The sequence below is a fragment of the Alnus glutinosa genome, chromosome 10, assembly GCF_958979055.1.
Source record: "Alnus glutinosa chromosome 10, dhAlnGlut1.1, whole genome shotgun sequence".
NCBI classification, from domain to species: domain Eukaryota; kingdom Viridiplantae; phylum Streptophyta; class Magnoliopsida; order Fagales; family Betulaceae; genus Alnus; species Alnus glutinosa.
This window is the reverse complement of record NC_084895.1, coordinates 2,571,394-2,588,810: the sequence shown is the minus strand read 5'-3', so window position 1 is coordinate 2,588,810 and position 17,417 is coordinate 2,571,394. Positions and strand designations below refer to the sequence as shown.

The following is a 17,417-nucleotide window of genomic DNA, read 5'->3' as shown; positions in this document are numbered from 1 at the left end:
AAATCGTAATTTTTAAAAACGCAGTTCCCAAACGATCTATATTCTGCGATTTGATTTAAAATCGCACTTATTGTCTAAATCGCAATCCCAAACGCACCCTAAATTGTTGTTTTGGTATCATAATTATTAGGGGAAGCTTCACAAAACCCCACTAAATTTTTACTCGATTTGAACTTATCCTCCTAAAGTTTAAAAACTCTCAATTTAAACCATTGAACTTTTAATTTTTTGTAATTCCCCTATCCATTAGGGTTTGGCGTTAAATCAAATAGCAAAATGGATGAAATGACCTTTATGCTCCTGAAACTTTTATAAAATTCTAAATTTACCCTTAATTTCAAATTTAAATCTTTAAAAAAAAAAAAAAAACGAAAGTGACCCATGTTGAGTCACCTTGTGACCCATGGGTCAACCCACAAATTTCTGTTTTTTTTTTATTAAATGAAAAAAAAAAAATTGAAGGCATTTTTGTCATTTTCAAGGCGTCCGTTAGGATTTAACATAACATCCTTAATGAGGGGGGACATTGGAAAAAATTAAAAATTCGATAGTTTAAATTGAGAGTTTTTAAACTTTAGAGGGGTAATTTCAAAACACATAGAAGTTCAGGGGAGTTTTGTGAAGTTTTCCCTAATTACAAATTATGAAGGTTTATGGCTGAATTTCTAGATATAATAATAGAATGAGAAATGATTATTGTACAACACTTGACACAACTCATTTACAACTCCAACAATTTTTTTTTAAAACGAACCATTAGATATGTTTTCCTATATGTGGATCCTACATTACCAATGGTTGATTTTTTTTTTAAAAAAAAAAAATTGTTGCAGTTGTACAGAGTTGTAAGTGTATTTACCTCATAACAAAATTGAGTTAGTTGATGGAGATATGTTATTTGTACATCAATTGGGTGTACATTTGTACATCAAATGTACACCCAATACATTTGACAGCATGGGACCCACATTATAGAAAAATGATTTTTACATAACATAAAGGTGCACAACATTTGCACAACAAGACACATTGGTGAAACCTATGCATGTGAGTGTACATCAAATGTACAACCAATACATTTGACAGCATGGGACCCACATTATAGAAAAATAATTTTTGCACAAAATAAAGGTGCACAACAAGACACATTGGTAGGACACATGCATGGGTCTCACCAATGTGTCTTGTTGTTCACTTTTATATTATACAACTAACACATCCTCACATTACATGTGTGATGCATGCTGTCAAAATGCATTGGACATACACCTAATTTGTATCCAAATAACATATCTCATTATTCATGTTTGGCTCGAAGGTTGTGGAATTTAATAAATACTTGTAGCAGTAAATATATGAATAGTGTGTAACTTGGTTTAGTCATGTGCAATGTGATTTTAATGAGAAGTCTGAAACTGTTGGACAAAGAATTGATATGAAATTCTTAAAGTTCTATTCAAACATTCAATTTAATTTTGTATATGAATGTTGGACAGTTTTGTTGCTAATTTAGCATTAATATTTGATAAATTTGTTGCTGAAATTGTTACCCTTAATGAGTACAAATTATATTTAGCAAGTAAGGTAATTAAAAAGCAATTTTGAACTCTTTAGTTAATATGTTTATAGATCCAACTTAATATTAAAGAAAAAAAAATAGTTGCTAGAAATCTTTCTTAGCATGCTATAAATAATAAAAGATCATAATAGACTTTCGTAAATGATGCTATGTTATGCTATAATGATCCGTGTATTGCTGAAATTGCATTTTTTATGGACAAAAAATATGTTTGAATTTAATTAATTGCTGGTTGTTAAAAATGCTTATGCTAAGGGTGCATATATGTTATCTTGAGATTAAAGAGTTAAATCAATAACTTTCAAATCAGATGGCTTTAGGACATTGGATGTAGAAACATTCTTAATGGCTTACTAACTCGAATAAAAAAAGTTACGAAGCTGAACTAGACCCCAACATTATATTAACTATTCCAAACTTCTCACATTTTGATGTGAACACTCACTGCTTACTGAGACAAAAAGCTCAGTTACTCAGCTATAAGCTTTAAAAAGCCAGTAACGTTATTTTTTTTGTGATTTTTTTTTTTCCTTTCAGAGAAACATTAATACCATGTCAAAATTATTCATCCAACAATTCAACCAACTAAACTTTAAGACATCAAAAACAACAATATTTGGTTTCACATTTCATGCCCCCACAAACTATATGCTAGTGTGCTCGTCAAGGACGGAGCTAGAAGCTCTTATAGCTAGAGCCAGTGGCGAGAAAAATTTGTTGATAGAGGCCAATAAGCTAAATTTTTATTTTTATACCTAAAAAAATTTAACTTTTTTGGAATTGAGGGGGGCCATAGCCTATTTCCCCCCCCCCCACCCAAAATGGGTCCAGGTGCTTGTGCTTAGTTCAAGATGAAACGAGGAACATCATCACTATCCAAAAATAAGTAACTAAATTCAGTTTTCCTAGTCCAATGATTACATGTTCATAAGTTTAAACTTGCCAATGATCTGTCAATCATAGTTAAAGTTTCACCGCATTCTTAGAAATCACAATTTTTTTTAACAGGAAATAAAGCACACAAACCAAAAAAAAAAAAAAAAAAACAATTAAAAATATGTTTGAATTTAATTACTGGTTGTTAAAAATGCTTGTGCTAAGTTTACATATATGTTTCCTTGAGATTAAAGAGTTAGAATCATGAAGTAAGTAGCTTATTTATGCATTCTCGGTGTGAAATATGTGTTGTTAGTATTTTTGAAACTTATTTTTTATGAAATCTACTTCTGCTTTTCTTCTTCAAGAAATGGTTTCAAGAATGGCCATTTGGATTAGATGTTTTTTAATTCATGTCAAAACTGGTTTTACTAGTTTTAATTTTATTGTTTTTTAATTGTGTTCATAGTTTGGATTAGATGTTCTAAAAGGCACCGATCCGTGTAGGATTTCACTTTTACTCTATAAATACACTACATACTCGTCCAAATAAAAGGGACTATATTACATAGGAGAATAAAATAGCAATTAGTGCTTAGGTTTTAGAGAATAGTGCAGCAGAGTTCCAACAACTTCTTGAAATGAATTCTAATAAAGACGAGTTTCAGCAACTCCATGAGCAGGTAACTCATCCATAGGGTATTAACGTAATTCATTCTAAGTAATGATGGTGTAATCATATTTTTCTTTGGGAATTTTATGCATATGAATGATGAATGTTTAATCTTGAGATTATGTTTTAATGTTTATATTCAATTTCGATAAACCTCAGATCTTGTCAAAGAAAGTTCTTCATCTCAACATTCTTATTTTCTGTGACTATACGGATAATGCATGGTTTTACAATGGTTTTAATTGACACAAATCAATAGGATTTGATAGGCCATGCATAGAAATGATGAATTGTTCTACATCCTAATTTAGTTTAATTTAGGTAGATCATTTATGTCTTGCCGAAATATAAGTTATACTTATCCATTGATTGTATATATGCTAATTAAGCAATTTTATAGTTCATACCTAAGGAAGATGGATCGTATCGCATATTAATAATTAGATGGATGATCTGTGCCTACCGAAGATAGGGTTATTCTTATTTCTTATTAAAAGTATTTTTTTTACGACATTGTTAGGAGCTTGACAAACACACAAGAGTCATATCATTCATGTAAATGAAGTTCCCATGTTAGCTATGGTTTACCATCATTATGAGGTTAGTAATAAAGTCAATCCCCTCTATTTTCTCCATCTTATCTTATTTTTACTTTTACGCTTTTATTTAGATTCAATTGCAACAAAAAATCAAAATCAAAGATATTTTTTAAATTAGATTAGAATTAATCTTGATAACTTAACAACCAAAACTTACAGTCCTTAAGGTTCAACACCCTTACATAAACATTTCCTACAAAGATTCGTACTATTACGAGTGATAATTTTACTATTGATATTCATAAACTAAAATCCACAATCAATTTTTGCTTAATCATTGATCCGAGATCCCTGCAAGACAGCCAAACATCATAATGGTGCGCCGCCAAAGGGGGAGGGGGCGGTGGCACCACCTCTGATGCTTAAGTCAGTAAAAGTATGAAGGTGAGAATAAAAAAATAAATAGAGACTAAGGAATCAGAGCATACCTGGTCAAAGCTTTTATATGCTAAGTACGATCTTGAATATCGTTTGCTTTCATAAGGCAATTGTCATTAATTATGCCACCCATTAATGGCCTATCTTTCTATAATTTCCGTTATATGTTGCTTTCCATATAATCCTTCAAGTAAACTATGGTGGGCCAGCTGTCCATTGGGCCAATGAGAGTGTGGGCTTCCATTCCACCATCTATGTTTTTTTTTATTCTCTTTAGTTAGTTTTATTCAAAGTTTCGTATTACAATCTTTGTTTTCAATGAAACAATGTAGGTTGATTATCAAGTTTCCATTAGTTTATGTCAAATACACATTTTGCATCAGATTATTTGCTAAAAAAAAAAATAATAATAAAATAAAATAAATGGTTTATCAATAATTTACAACATACAAATCAGTTTCTATACATTGTCACGTGTTATTATTGCATAAACTGTAATTTGTTTTGTAGAATCATGGAAAAGCATGATGATGCGATAATTTTTTATTGGGGTGTAACACTTTTACTTTGTCCACGTAGACGACTCTTAAAACATGTTTTACGGGGTATAATTTTGAATGCCATAAAAAAGCTTTGGCTTCCTTTACTAGACACCAATTAGTTTAAGGATGACATGGTCAAAAGTCCGATCCAATAAATGGTATCAAAACCAGGGTCATGGCCGGGTTCGAGTCGCGGAAGCATCACATTGATATATGGAGAGATTGTTAGGGTGCAACAGTACCGCCTTTGCTCACGTGAAAACCAATGCCAAAAGCTCAATCCAACATTTTTCAATTTGATTTCATGAATATAATTAGGAAACATCATGTGTGACTCGGCAACACTTGTAGCCGAATCACATAATGCATGAAAGCTAGTATTTTTGCATTAAATCAGCTGTAGTTAATGATTTTTATTAAAAAATCTTTTTCAAAACTAAATTAGGGTGTGTATATATATATATATATATTTGGACAGAACCTCTAGGTGGCAAAAATTGCAACAACAAAAAAAGGGGGTTAAATAAATATTTGATACCTATGGTTTAAAAATTTTATTCACAGATAATACCTGAATTTTAGGAAAAGACGTACCTCTGTCTATTTTTCCATTTAATATTTAACGATCTGCCACGTGTCAGCCCTTGAATCAGCTTTTATTATCAAAAAAATTCAAAGCTAATAAGCACTGCTACATCAGTAATAAGTATTTGAAATTACTCCTACAAATTACTGTCAAATTTGTATTTGGCCCCCCTCCAAAAATGGTTCATATCTTTGGTTTTCTAATTCAGAAACCCTAATGCCAATATCCGATTGTAAGCCAAATCAACCACTCGAATTCACCTTTCATACTTTACAAAAAATCACTAATCTGATTCTTTCACATAACAAAAGCATTAAGTGAGTTCTTGTTAAATTCATCACAAGCAGAGACAGTATTTTTACAATTTTTCCAGCATTTCATTCCATATTTTTAATTACAATTGAAAGTAATGATTATGCAAATTTAGCAGAAGAATCACATTCATTTGTTGCTCACCAAATATCGGCCTCCAAAAATTCTAAAAAAATAATCATAAAAAAAAAAAAAAAGACACAATTACAGTACTTGAAACTCAAATCGCCCTTGTGAAAGAAGAAGAGAGTAGCCCTCTTTTATTCAGAATTTTCCAGTAAAATCTGCTTTACATACATACACGTGACCTCCTCATGAACGCTATACAAGGTTGTGTAGCACCATGAAACTGTAAAAGGAGCCTCTCCAGACTATCCACTGGGAGGGAGACATGTGGCACCACACCAAAGGTCAATGGTCAACCACATCATCTTCATTATCACACACACACAGAAAGAGAGAGAACAGTTCAAATCTACCGCCTGGGTTCATTCAAGTTCTTTCCCTCAAAAAATTCACCCAACATTCGTTCAAGATCCTCCGCCGAGTACCGGATGTACTTCTGAGGGTTCTTTCCATTCTCAACCAGAGGCCTTTAACACATAAAAGAACCACATGTAAGGAAGAAGATGTGCCAATCTATTAAGGTTTGTTTACATCAGACACCAAACAAAATCAAGTCCATACACATTTTTTGCATAGCTTTGGGATCTGGAACTTATGTCAACTGTAGCTCTTATAAAAGAGCTCCCCTAGCATTTTAAATAAGACTATTTTAATAATGTGAAGAATGACAACATTCACTTGATTTGTCATCAATTGCTGATGAATGAAATTTTCAGCATAGACCTCATTGTTGATTTTGAGATAAACACTTCACAAAATCGCATGCATGTATGTGTGTGTGTTCGTGTACATATATATCATTAAGTTAGTTTAAAACTGAGAAAACACACCCAAAACGTTTTACAAAAGATCTGTAGGCAGGCAATAAGACTTCGGCAACCGTAAGCCTCAGAGATTCTCGCAACTCCGTGTCAGGAACCGTCCACTGAGATTGCTTTTGATGAAGTTCCTCAAATTGCATATTGAATGTCCTGAACCTGATAACATAACACACTTTTCCCACTAAGTCAAAACAATTAGGACAAATATTTCTTATCTGAGTGAGAGGATTTCATAAGCGATTGGCCAAACTAAAGAATCTAATACCATAAGGTCATGTGTCATAAAGGCCAAGTGGGAGAATGTAAAATATTATCCAATTTTATGGCCTATATGTCACATATTACGGTATCTATTATATTTATTATATTGAAATAAATAAATATAATATACGGTATTATGGTTATGGTAATTTCTATTAATTTAAACTATTGTAATGGAAAAGTTTAATTGATTTTAAAATCAATTAATAATATTGTTTTCTTGATGGAAGGAACAATACGGTGTTTACCGTATTTGAGGATCTTTGACCTAACCTATAAATAAACAACGTGTGTACACCATCAGTACGACAATACAGTAAGGCATAGGTTAGAAGATTCCTCAAATAAAATCTTTTGTTCTTCAGATCTTCGTGGAAACACTTGAGTAAAGATGGCTAGTGGTAAGCCTAGATCCTTGTCTTTTATTTTTCGCTGCACATATTAGTCCAGAATAATATATTTATGTGTTCTAACAGTACTGTTGAAGATCAATCTTTCTCTCAAATCTTTTTTTTTCCTTAAAGACTTAGGAATATAACACATTGAGTTGACTAAATTACCTCTATACATTTTTTTAGTTTTCTTTATGCTAATTACATCGAAATATATGTTATACAAGACACGAAAGCATACACAATAAAATCTGCCAAATACGAACATTTCTCTAAGTATGCTACATTCAAAAGAATATAAATACAAACAATTACAAATAAATACTCCAACTACAAAAACGTTAGCTTTAAATCTTTACTGCTAGCAAATATCCATTTGTTCATCTTTAGAACCTGCATACAAGTATGTGATTGTGGATTCTTCCACAATCCCATACTGTAATCAAGTGAGTAAACTGTTTTCAATAATATAATAAAATACTGATTTATTTAACAATGTACAATGCAACAAAATGATGTAATGACAGTTTTATATGCAAAGTCTTATTTACTTTCGTCAGCACTCCTCTTATACCAGGGACATTATATCCCTGTTCATTTAAGCGGCTATATATTGGAGCACAAACTCCCTTACCATGTTTTATTAGCTTTTTCTGCGCTAGTAGTCAAAGTAGTTTACTTAGTACATTGGTCATCCCGACAACCAAATACATTGACCATCCTGACAGTCAATTAAGTAGCCATAACTTGCTTAGTACATTGACCATCCCAACAGCCAACTTGACTTCCATCTTTTACCCAATCTCTTGTCCATTTCTATATAAGAAATTGGCAAATCCACCATTGAATATGTGAGACCAATATGTATTCCCATAAATTCAGTGATGGATTTACAAAACAGATAGATAAGAAATGGATGAGTATCATCTCTAGCTCTATTATTTTCCGTTGATATGGTAATGTCAATCTACTATTAGATTATTATTTTCTTTTTAATTAAGATTGATCTCAAAGGGAATTGACAATAACACATCAATAGGAAAAAAGAAAAAAGAAAAGAAAAAGGATAAGAGAATGCGAAATAACAACAACTGGATAACAAGTAGGATTTTAGGAAACCGGTTAAGAATAAAAATAATTATAAATGGAGTCATTTTTTTTTATTTTTTCTTTTTTATATATATAAAAAAAAAAAAAAAAAAAAAAAAAAAAAAAAAAGAAAAGAAAAGAAAAGAAAAGAAAAAGGATAAGAGAATGCGAAATAACAACAACCGGATAACAAGTAGGATTTTAGGAAACCAGTTAAGAATAAAAATAATTATAAATGAAGTCATTTTTATTTTTTATTTTTTATATATATAAAAAAATTTAAAAAAAAAAAAGGGCTCCACTGGCTTGGAGTCATTTTGTTAAAACGACTCAATGGTCAACTTATGTGCTAGTCCAAATGGTTCTATGCATGCAGTTCCGCTAAAGCAATACTACGTACCCAAGGTGAATGCAGAAATAGTGATGAAAGGCAACAGCCAAAAAAAAAAAAAAAAAAACTCATTAATTATCCACCGTAAACACTAAATATATACAGAGTTTTTATCATTGAACAACGAGTATTGAATGGCTAAATAATGGATTAAAAAAAATGAAAAGATTCAACAATATATAAAAACCAGTTATCTTGTTATTCGTTGTGGTTATTGAAATGGAAATAACCGGGTACACCTAGTTGCGGTTGTGGTTATAATCAAATAACCCCAATCACAATCGGTTGTACTTGTACACCCCTAGCACGGAGTACCTTCCACAATTGTTTTAGATCGTGATTCTAGATTATTTCAATTAAGGTTTTGAAAAAGCATACAAAAGGAGAGAGAATTGATAAAATCACAACTCTTGTACAACTATCTCACAGCTCCAAGATACATTGAGTAGGATCCACATGTGAAACCCACATACATAGATTCCACCCAATGTGTCTTGGTTGTGGAATAGTTGTTTAATATGAGTTGTGCATGAATCACTTCTCCAAAAGGAGATTGGAACATAACTAAATTGAGTAATGTTTCTTGCACAACTTTTACACAATTTTTGCACAACTCAAACCTTTTTTTTTTTAATGATCAATTATTAGATTTGTTTTCCTACATGTGGGCCCTAAAGAGTAATGTTTCTTACATAACTTCTGCACAGCTCTAATATCCTTTTTTTAAGATCAACCATTGAATATTTAGGGCTCACATGTAGGAAAACAAATTCACTGGTTCATTAAAAAAAAAAAAAAAAAGTAGTTAGAGTTGTGCAAAAGTTGTGTAAGAGTTGTGCAAGAAACATTACTCGGCCCTAAATATTCAATGGTTGATCGTAAAAAAAAGTTGTTAGAATTACGTAAAAGTTGTGTAAGAAATATTACTCAACAAAATTTTAGTACAGCATTGATAAAACAAATGAATCCCATACAGATCGAGCTTCATAAACCATGGGAGAAGATATGCCTTTGGTTTCGGAAGATATTATCTCTAGAACATTACCGTTTTGGATCATTATGGGTTGTATGTGGACCTCTGTATTGCAAGTTACCGTTGTGCTCCTTTGATTTAGGAAGTTACGTATCGTCGTAGATCTTTGGTTTAGGAAGTTACTGTTGTGGTCCGGACCTTTGGTTTAGGAAGTTACCATACGTTGTGGATCTTGGTGGACCTTTGTATTATTATAGACTAGTTTCCCATATGAGTGAAAGTCACCCGTTTACTACACACACACACACACACAAAAAAAAAAAAAAAAAGGAAGATAAATATGGACGTTTTTTTTTTCTAGACGGTTTCTAAAACCGTATAGAATTATAATTTTACAAATGGTTTTTAAACAACCGTCTGTAAATAAATAAATATGGACGGTTAAATGTACGGACGGTTTGAAAAGAACCTTCTGAAAATGTAAATTTCCATACTGTTTTAATTTGATCAAACCATCTATAAATTTATAGACGGTTTGAAACAAACCGTCTAGAATTATTGATATTAATGATATTTTTTTAAAAAAATGGTGACAAAAATCACATGGATTAAAAAAAAAAAATATTAATTATGGACGGTTTGAAAAAAACCATCCGAAAATGTAAATTTACAAAGGGATTTTCCAAACCGTCTATAAATTTATAGACGGTTTCAAAAAAACCGTCTGAAAATTCATAAGGTAGTCAAATGACGCGGATCGACACCCTCAACTATAGATTGAAACACTATCAACGGCTTTGGAGATTGAAACACTATCAACGTAGGAGTAAAATGTGAACCAACCCCTCCATCTGAACCCCACATCACACATTCACCAAGCAAAGAAGGTGTACAACCCTTAGCTCTAAAACCCGGCCGCATACATTGCAAATGCATGTGAACCCCAGTCGGTCGAACGACAGCCCTCATGACGACGGGATCTTGACAGAATGGCGGGATCAGGATGACAGGAGAGAGTGCCGGATCTGTCAAACCCACGCCAGTGTGCGTGGGTTTTCTGTCACGACATTTTTGGCTGGATCTGGCAAGGTCATCTGGGTTTCTAGACGGTTTTGTCCAAACCGTCCAGAGATTCATTTAGCGACATTATATACTAGACGATTTTAAACAGTCCAGAAAAACCCATCTGGAATTGATTTCAGACCCTTTTTTTGCATTTTTGGACGGTTTTAATTTGCTTCTTTTCTTTCTTTTTTTTTTTTCTTTTTTTTTTTTAGTGTTTGTAGGTTAAAGGCTGTAGCAGATTTTTAATTCCCTTCTACAACACCGCATGCCATACAGTGACATGCTTTCCTTTTGTATTCTTATTCAATACATAAAAGAAGTACGCGTACGGCTGGAGCTAGAAACTCATGTTTTTTTAAATAATTAGTAGCTCTTTGTCATTCATAAACCAATTGCTTCTATTTTATTCAAGCATTTTATCCACAAAATGATGGCCAGTCGGAGAGGACCTGCATCCACATATCGGAAGATATGTTTCAAGCATGCGTTTCAGACTTCAAGGAGAATTAGATTCAGCATCTACCGCAGATCGAGTTCGCGTACAACAATAACTGACACACACATATCCATATATATATATATATAGGTCGATCAGTAATTGGACTTATTAACACCCTAACATATGCTATGGTGCTGTTTTTTATTTATTTATTTATATATTTTGATGAATAAAATCCTTTATAAAGCTCAAACTCAACATCCTTACACTCTGGTTAAAACTGAAAACAAATCCTGCATAGGACAAACCCCTAGCTAGGAACACCACCAGCAGAAAACCTGCTAAAGCACTACTGAAAACAACAAACAGTACACAATTACACTGCAAAACCACCTACAACAACCAGAAAGAACCGTAACACTACATAGCAGCAGAAGACCAACCCAAAACACTCGGTCGCACAAAACAGAGCAACAACAAAAAAAAAAAAAAAATCTGCAGAAAACTCCACCAAAGCAGGCCATCATCTACGGTATTTTTTTTTATTTACCCAATACAATCAAAAGTGGGCTTCTTGTCCCCAGACAAAAGTGCCCTTATGACGACTTCACCCATTCCAACAGCACATGGGAAGAAATGACCAGAACCTGGTAACTCATGGTACTTAATCCATGGAAGCTTATTGGCAATATAGCGTTGCAGCTTAACTGGCACTATCCTATCACCATCACCTTGCCACAGATGGACTGAGCCTTCATTATTGGGAAAAGGGTTCTCAAGATCCATTAATGGACTGAATTCCCAATTCCCAACTCCAATCATCAGTGTACGATGCATCGACTCAAATACTCCTTGCTGTGTTGCCTGTGCCTGCATATAGGGTTTGTTTGGCAAGTGACATTATAGACAGAACAGAACAAGATAGTGGGTTATTAATTTTTGAAATTAGTAAAAAGTGATGATGTGGTATAAAAAGTGAAAAAATTTTGTATTGTAGTGAATTTTTTTATTTGAATAGTAATAAAAAATTATTAATGTGATATAAAAAAGTGAAAAAAGTGAGAATGTTTTGATGTTGATTAGTAGTGAAAAATATATATAAAAAAAAAAAAAAAAAAAAAAAAAAAAAAAAAAGAGAAAAAAAGTACATGAACAGTACTGTAATGTATTGTTCATGGACAAACAAGGCCATATATACCCATGCATGTAGTAGTAGAAACATATATCTTGACATACTTTCTTTCATTAATTTCTTCTTTTTTCCCCCTAGGAATGGTAATTAAACTTCTCAGCCGTAAATGGTAGATAGGCATTCTGTAACATCCCGGTTCCCATAGAAAAGCTGTTCATATTGTAAGAAAAATCCATTGCTTTTTGGTAAAAATTATTTGTAGAAATTTAAATGACTACTTTAGGATAGCTGACTATTTTTGTCAACCCATTTTTTGCTTTATGATTCATAATGTGATAATGGCGACCACATTGGCTCTTGGGAGGCATTTTTAGCTACACATTTTGGTGCTATTAGCGATGACTTAGAACATCGCCACTATTTAGTCTTTAATGACAAAGTATCTATATATGACCACATTAGTCGCTGATAGTCAATAACGACCATTTTAAGGGCTTTAGCGACGAGTCAGGGTTGTCGCTAAAGCTCATTTTTACCCATTTACCAATATATATAAGAAGGAAAAGTTGAAGTACCTTGGTCGTTTTAGTCCGAACAATCTTGGAGATTAGCTGAACATCATGAGGAGATAATGTATTAAAGTTACCGACTACAGCGCTTGCTCCAGGAAACCACTTCTGCGTGTTCCAACAATAGGTTAGCCATGGGATGTAGTGAGCAACTCGAAGCGCCCACTGGTCCTGAGCCAGTTCTTTGTGGTAGGCCTCTCTTAACAAGTTGGCAGGAAATCCTTGCCACCAGTAGTTGACCACAGGAGAGAGTAGTGCTGCTCCTGCAAGCCTGGAGACATCCAAGAAAATTAGAGAATATATATATACTAAATTTTTATGACAGGAAACTATGTTTAACCCCTTCGACTTTAATCACGTTTGCAATCTCCTCCTCAAAGTTAAAAAATTATCAATTTAGTGTATTAAACTTTTTAATTTCTTACAATCACACCCTTCCAATTAGGGTTTAGGCCTGGTTAAATTATACCATCAAAGGATGAGATGGCCCTTTTACCCTTGTAGATTTCATGAAATTACAAAATTGGCAATAAATTATAATTAATTTTTAAAAAAAAATGGTATTTTGATAATTTTCACGTCCTCCGTTAACAGAAAATCCTAACGCAATGGTGAAATTGCGAAAAACTCATGAAACTTTGATATACTAAATTGAAAGTTTTTGAAATTTGGGGAAAGATTGTAAAAGTGATAAAAGATCGGAAGAGTTAAGTGAAGTTTTCCCTTTTATTAACACAACTCCACAGTACTGAAATGGTAGTCCAAACTGACCCTTAAATCAATTATTGAAAAATAATAATAATAATAATTCAGTTCTTTCACTCAGATTCATTTTGTTTAGGTCATTCATTTTGTGCATGCACTATACATCACTTGAATTCAAGTATTATTGCGAAGGCAAATTCCATTGATTCTGAAGCTCAACGATGGGATAGCATATATATATTTGGCTACTTCTTACCTATGAGGAATATACTTGAGGCAGCCCCAAACAAGCTGGGCACCAATAGAATTACCAATTACATAAAACTTGGATCCGAGGCCCAACTGGTCAGCAAGCTCTTCTATATCCAAAACCAAACTTTTCACTGTTTGTTTCGGATTTGGATCACTTTCTCCATAGCCTGGTCTGTCATACGACACAACACAGAGTCCTAGTTCTTCAAAAAATCCCTGAAAATGATTTCAACCATGCATGGAGTTAATTAATTCAAACTTGTTTTCATAACCAAGGTCATGATTTAAGGAGTTCAATCTTAAAAGAATTCCGTACTGGAGGGAGGTTTACTGCAATCACTACATCATGTCTACAAGTTCTGAAGCCATGAATATAAATAATATTAAATCTTGCCACTTCTTTCGACACTCCATGCTCCTTGTAGGCCAAATGCCTTCCATCCCTGAGCTTTATTCTAGGTGCTGTTACAGGCGGGCCGCTGGGGCTGCCGCAGATTCGGGGAGGCGGAGGTCGGATGGCTTGACATGCCCAAGCCAGCAACGCCGTCAACAAGATCACCAATACTATAAACATCGATCCCTAGGTTGGTTGTGGGAGGGCTTGAAAGAATACTCTGAAAATGCAGTACATATATTAATTTAAATCATCACTTATCTTAAAAGTTTAAGTTAAGTGAAAGAAGTAAATTTAATCATTTAATCAATATATACTTTAACACTCACCCTCACGTGTGGCTTCAAACTCTCTTTTAATAGGAAAGGTCCAACACATATATATAATATTTAATTGAAATGAGCGCAGGATAAATAACAAGGTTAAGGTTCGAACTCAAAACTTTTAGTTCGATACCATGTTAATTAAATCATCACTTATTTCAAAAGGTTAAAGTTATAAAAAGATATCAATATAATAATTTAATCAATATTTTAACCGCTTGATACTACAATACTTTTGAAGCAATTTAATGAGCTTTTATTACTACCCATATGGGAGGAAGGATGAATGAGAAAGAACAAAATAACATATATATATATATATATATATATATATATATATCTCGTTAATTATTTAAAATCTTGATCTTCCTTGAAAAAAAAAAAAAAAAAAAAAAAAAAAAAAGGTCTCGACACGGCACCATATATTACAGCTTTAAATGTAACAAAAAGAAAAATCTTTGGGATATGTTTATTTCCATGGTGATCAACTCCATAAAGTTTCTAGATTCTAAACAAGTTTTCATCATGCATCTAGAGTAGTACTTAAGAAAGAAAAACAAATGCACATAAATTGATGACAAAGAAAAACAAAATTCCAAGAATGGCTTTGTGAAAAAAATGACGTGATTTCTTTGCTGAATAATTATGGTTTAACCCAATACAGTACAACACAAAGCTCTGAAAAATTATGATTTAGCGTACAAATCACACTATCCCAAATTTTTATAGTGAGTACTGACCACTGTCGACCAACGTTGGAGAAGGAAAGAGATCCCAAATTTTTGTAGTGACTACCCTACTGTCGTACTGACCACTGTCGACCAACGTTGGAGAAGGAGAGAGAACCTGAAGTTGAAATATTGAATGTAGTAGTTGGGGCAACATGCATGCCTTTCTGATCACTCTAAAACTTACACGCAAAGAGTATATATATATATATATATATATATAATGAGAAACTGCGTAGGAAATAAAGAAAACAAATTACCTTAGCCAAGCATTGCCCTAAAGTAGCTTTCAAATCTTATTGGTACTCGGGCTACTGTATTTAATTTCACTATATTTTTATTCGATACAACTAATTAATTTTTCGTTATATTTTATAATATTTGGTTGTTTGATTTTTTTTCAATCATTTTATTTAATATATGAACCTCATCATATTTTAATTACAATACAATTGTCATTATATTTTATAATATTTGATTGTTTGATTTTCTTTACAATCATTTTTTTTAATCTATAAACTTGATTGTGAACTCATTTAAATGAATGAATGGTGAATAGTAAATAATATTATGCACGTCTAGACTGGTCCAGTAGTATTTACTATTTAGCATTGAATATTAAATTGTTAGATATTGATTAAAAAAAAAAAAACTGAAAAAATCAACAATGAATAAAAACCGATTATCCAGCTGTTAATAATCGGATAATTGGTGGTTGCGGTTATTTAAATGCGAATAAACAGGTACTCCAATTGCGGTTGCGATTGTACACCCATACCCTACAGTGACTTATGGAAATCCCCTCTCCGCTTCCTCAACGCCAATTTTCATGTGGCAGCCTATCAAATTTCTCCAGCAAAGTGTTAAATAGAGTGAATGGGTGGAGATAAAGTTTAAATTCATGATGTTTAGTAAACTCCTCCCCTCCTTTTTTCCTGTTTGTGTCGGTAGGAAAAAGTAGAGAAGTCTGAAAAAGAAGCCAACATTTTAATTTATTCCCATTTTACCTCCGACCTTTCAATATGAAAAAAAAAAAAAAAAAAAAAAAAAAAAAAAGGGAATGAAGAAGCCAACATTTCACTCTATTCTCATTTTACCCACAATCTTTCAATATGAAGAACAAAGAAAAATGTATAGATTGAAATGTTGGGGGAAAAATGAGAATAGACTGAAAAGAAGCGAACATTTCAGTCTTCTGGTCATCCGTCTGATAAGGAGGGGAAAGCCGAAAAGGAAAGGAGAGAGGGTTTTACTAAACAGGGCCTATATAAAAGCTTAAGCCTATATAAAATAATTATTTAACCAATATTTTAACACCAAATTACTCGTTTTCTTGGAAGGGGACAATTTGAATGAGGATCAAGTAAGAAAATATGAAGATTTGTCATCTGTTATCAACGGTTCATGATAATTTAAGTTACTCTTTTATTTGTTTGTAAAGTTTGAATACAATATGAGCTCGTCTATGATTCTTTATTACTTGTTCTGTATACAGAACGGTAGAAAACTTAATTATATTTGTAATTCTATAAATTAAATATGAAATACACTTCTTTGTTTTAGTCGGCTATCAAGCAGAGGTCTTAAATTTGAACATTGCTTATGTCGTTCACATTTCATTTCAACTAAGTATTCTATGTGTTAAGTCTCACTTTGTAAAAGATAATTTGAGCCGATACATGAGGGACATTGTTACAATATTAATTAAATAATTAAATAATTTTTTTCTTATTACCTTAAAATTTTAAAATAAGTAGTAATTTAACTCTCCTAACATGTAAGCTTAAGCTCTCCTTCAATATATAATGCCCTTAATAGTAACTATTTATCCCTAAAATTTAAACTAATAAAAAATAATAAATTTAAATTACTTTAACAGTTCTATTCTTTGTTTCATCTAATTATGCTCTTTCTTTTACCATTCCTGCCAGTAATCCCATTTGGCAACCCCCTCACCTCCCCTTTTATTTTATTTTATTTTTATATAAATTATTTCTACTTTATATCATATTAATCACTTTTTACTATTACTCAAAAAAATAAAATATATATATATATATTCTCCTCCTACTTAAAAAAAGAATAAAATCATCTCCATTTTACTTGTCGGTCCCTCATTTTACTACTCGAAGGAAAAGCAGTCCAAACAAGGCGTACGACTCCCTCAAAAGGAGGATGGTACAGAAGCCTGATGCTTCACGTGAGTGGTGTA

General features: G+C 32.5%; 1 protein-coding gene across 1 annotated transcript; it reads right to left on the bottom strand.

Annotated features, from left to right (window-relative positions):
• Positions 1-11,374: 11,374 nt before the first annotated feature.
• LOC133880031 (uncharacterized) lies at positions 11,375-15,360 on the bottom strand. The gene is made up of 5 exons (XM_062318889.1): positions 15,218-15,360; positions 14,077-14,374; positions 13,765-13,976; positions 12,810-13,074; positions 11,375-11,972 (listed from the first exon to the last, which is right to left on the bottom strand). The coding sequence occupies exons 2-5, from the start codon at positions 14,332-14,334 to the stop codon at positions 11,649-11,651; spliced, it is 1,059 nt and encodes a 352-aa protein (XP_062174873.1). The 5' UTR covers positions 14,335-14,374; positions 15,218-15,360; the 3' UTR covers positions 11,375-11,648.
• Between the last annotated feature and the right edge of the window lie 2,057 nt (positions 15,361-17,417).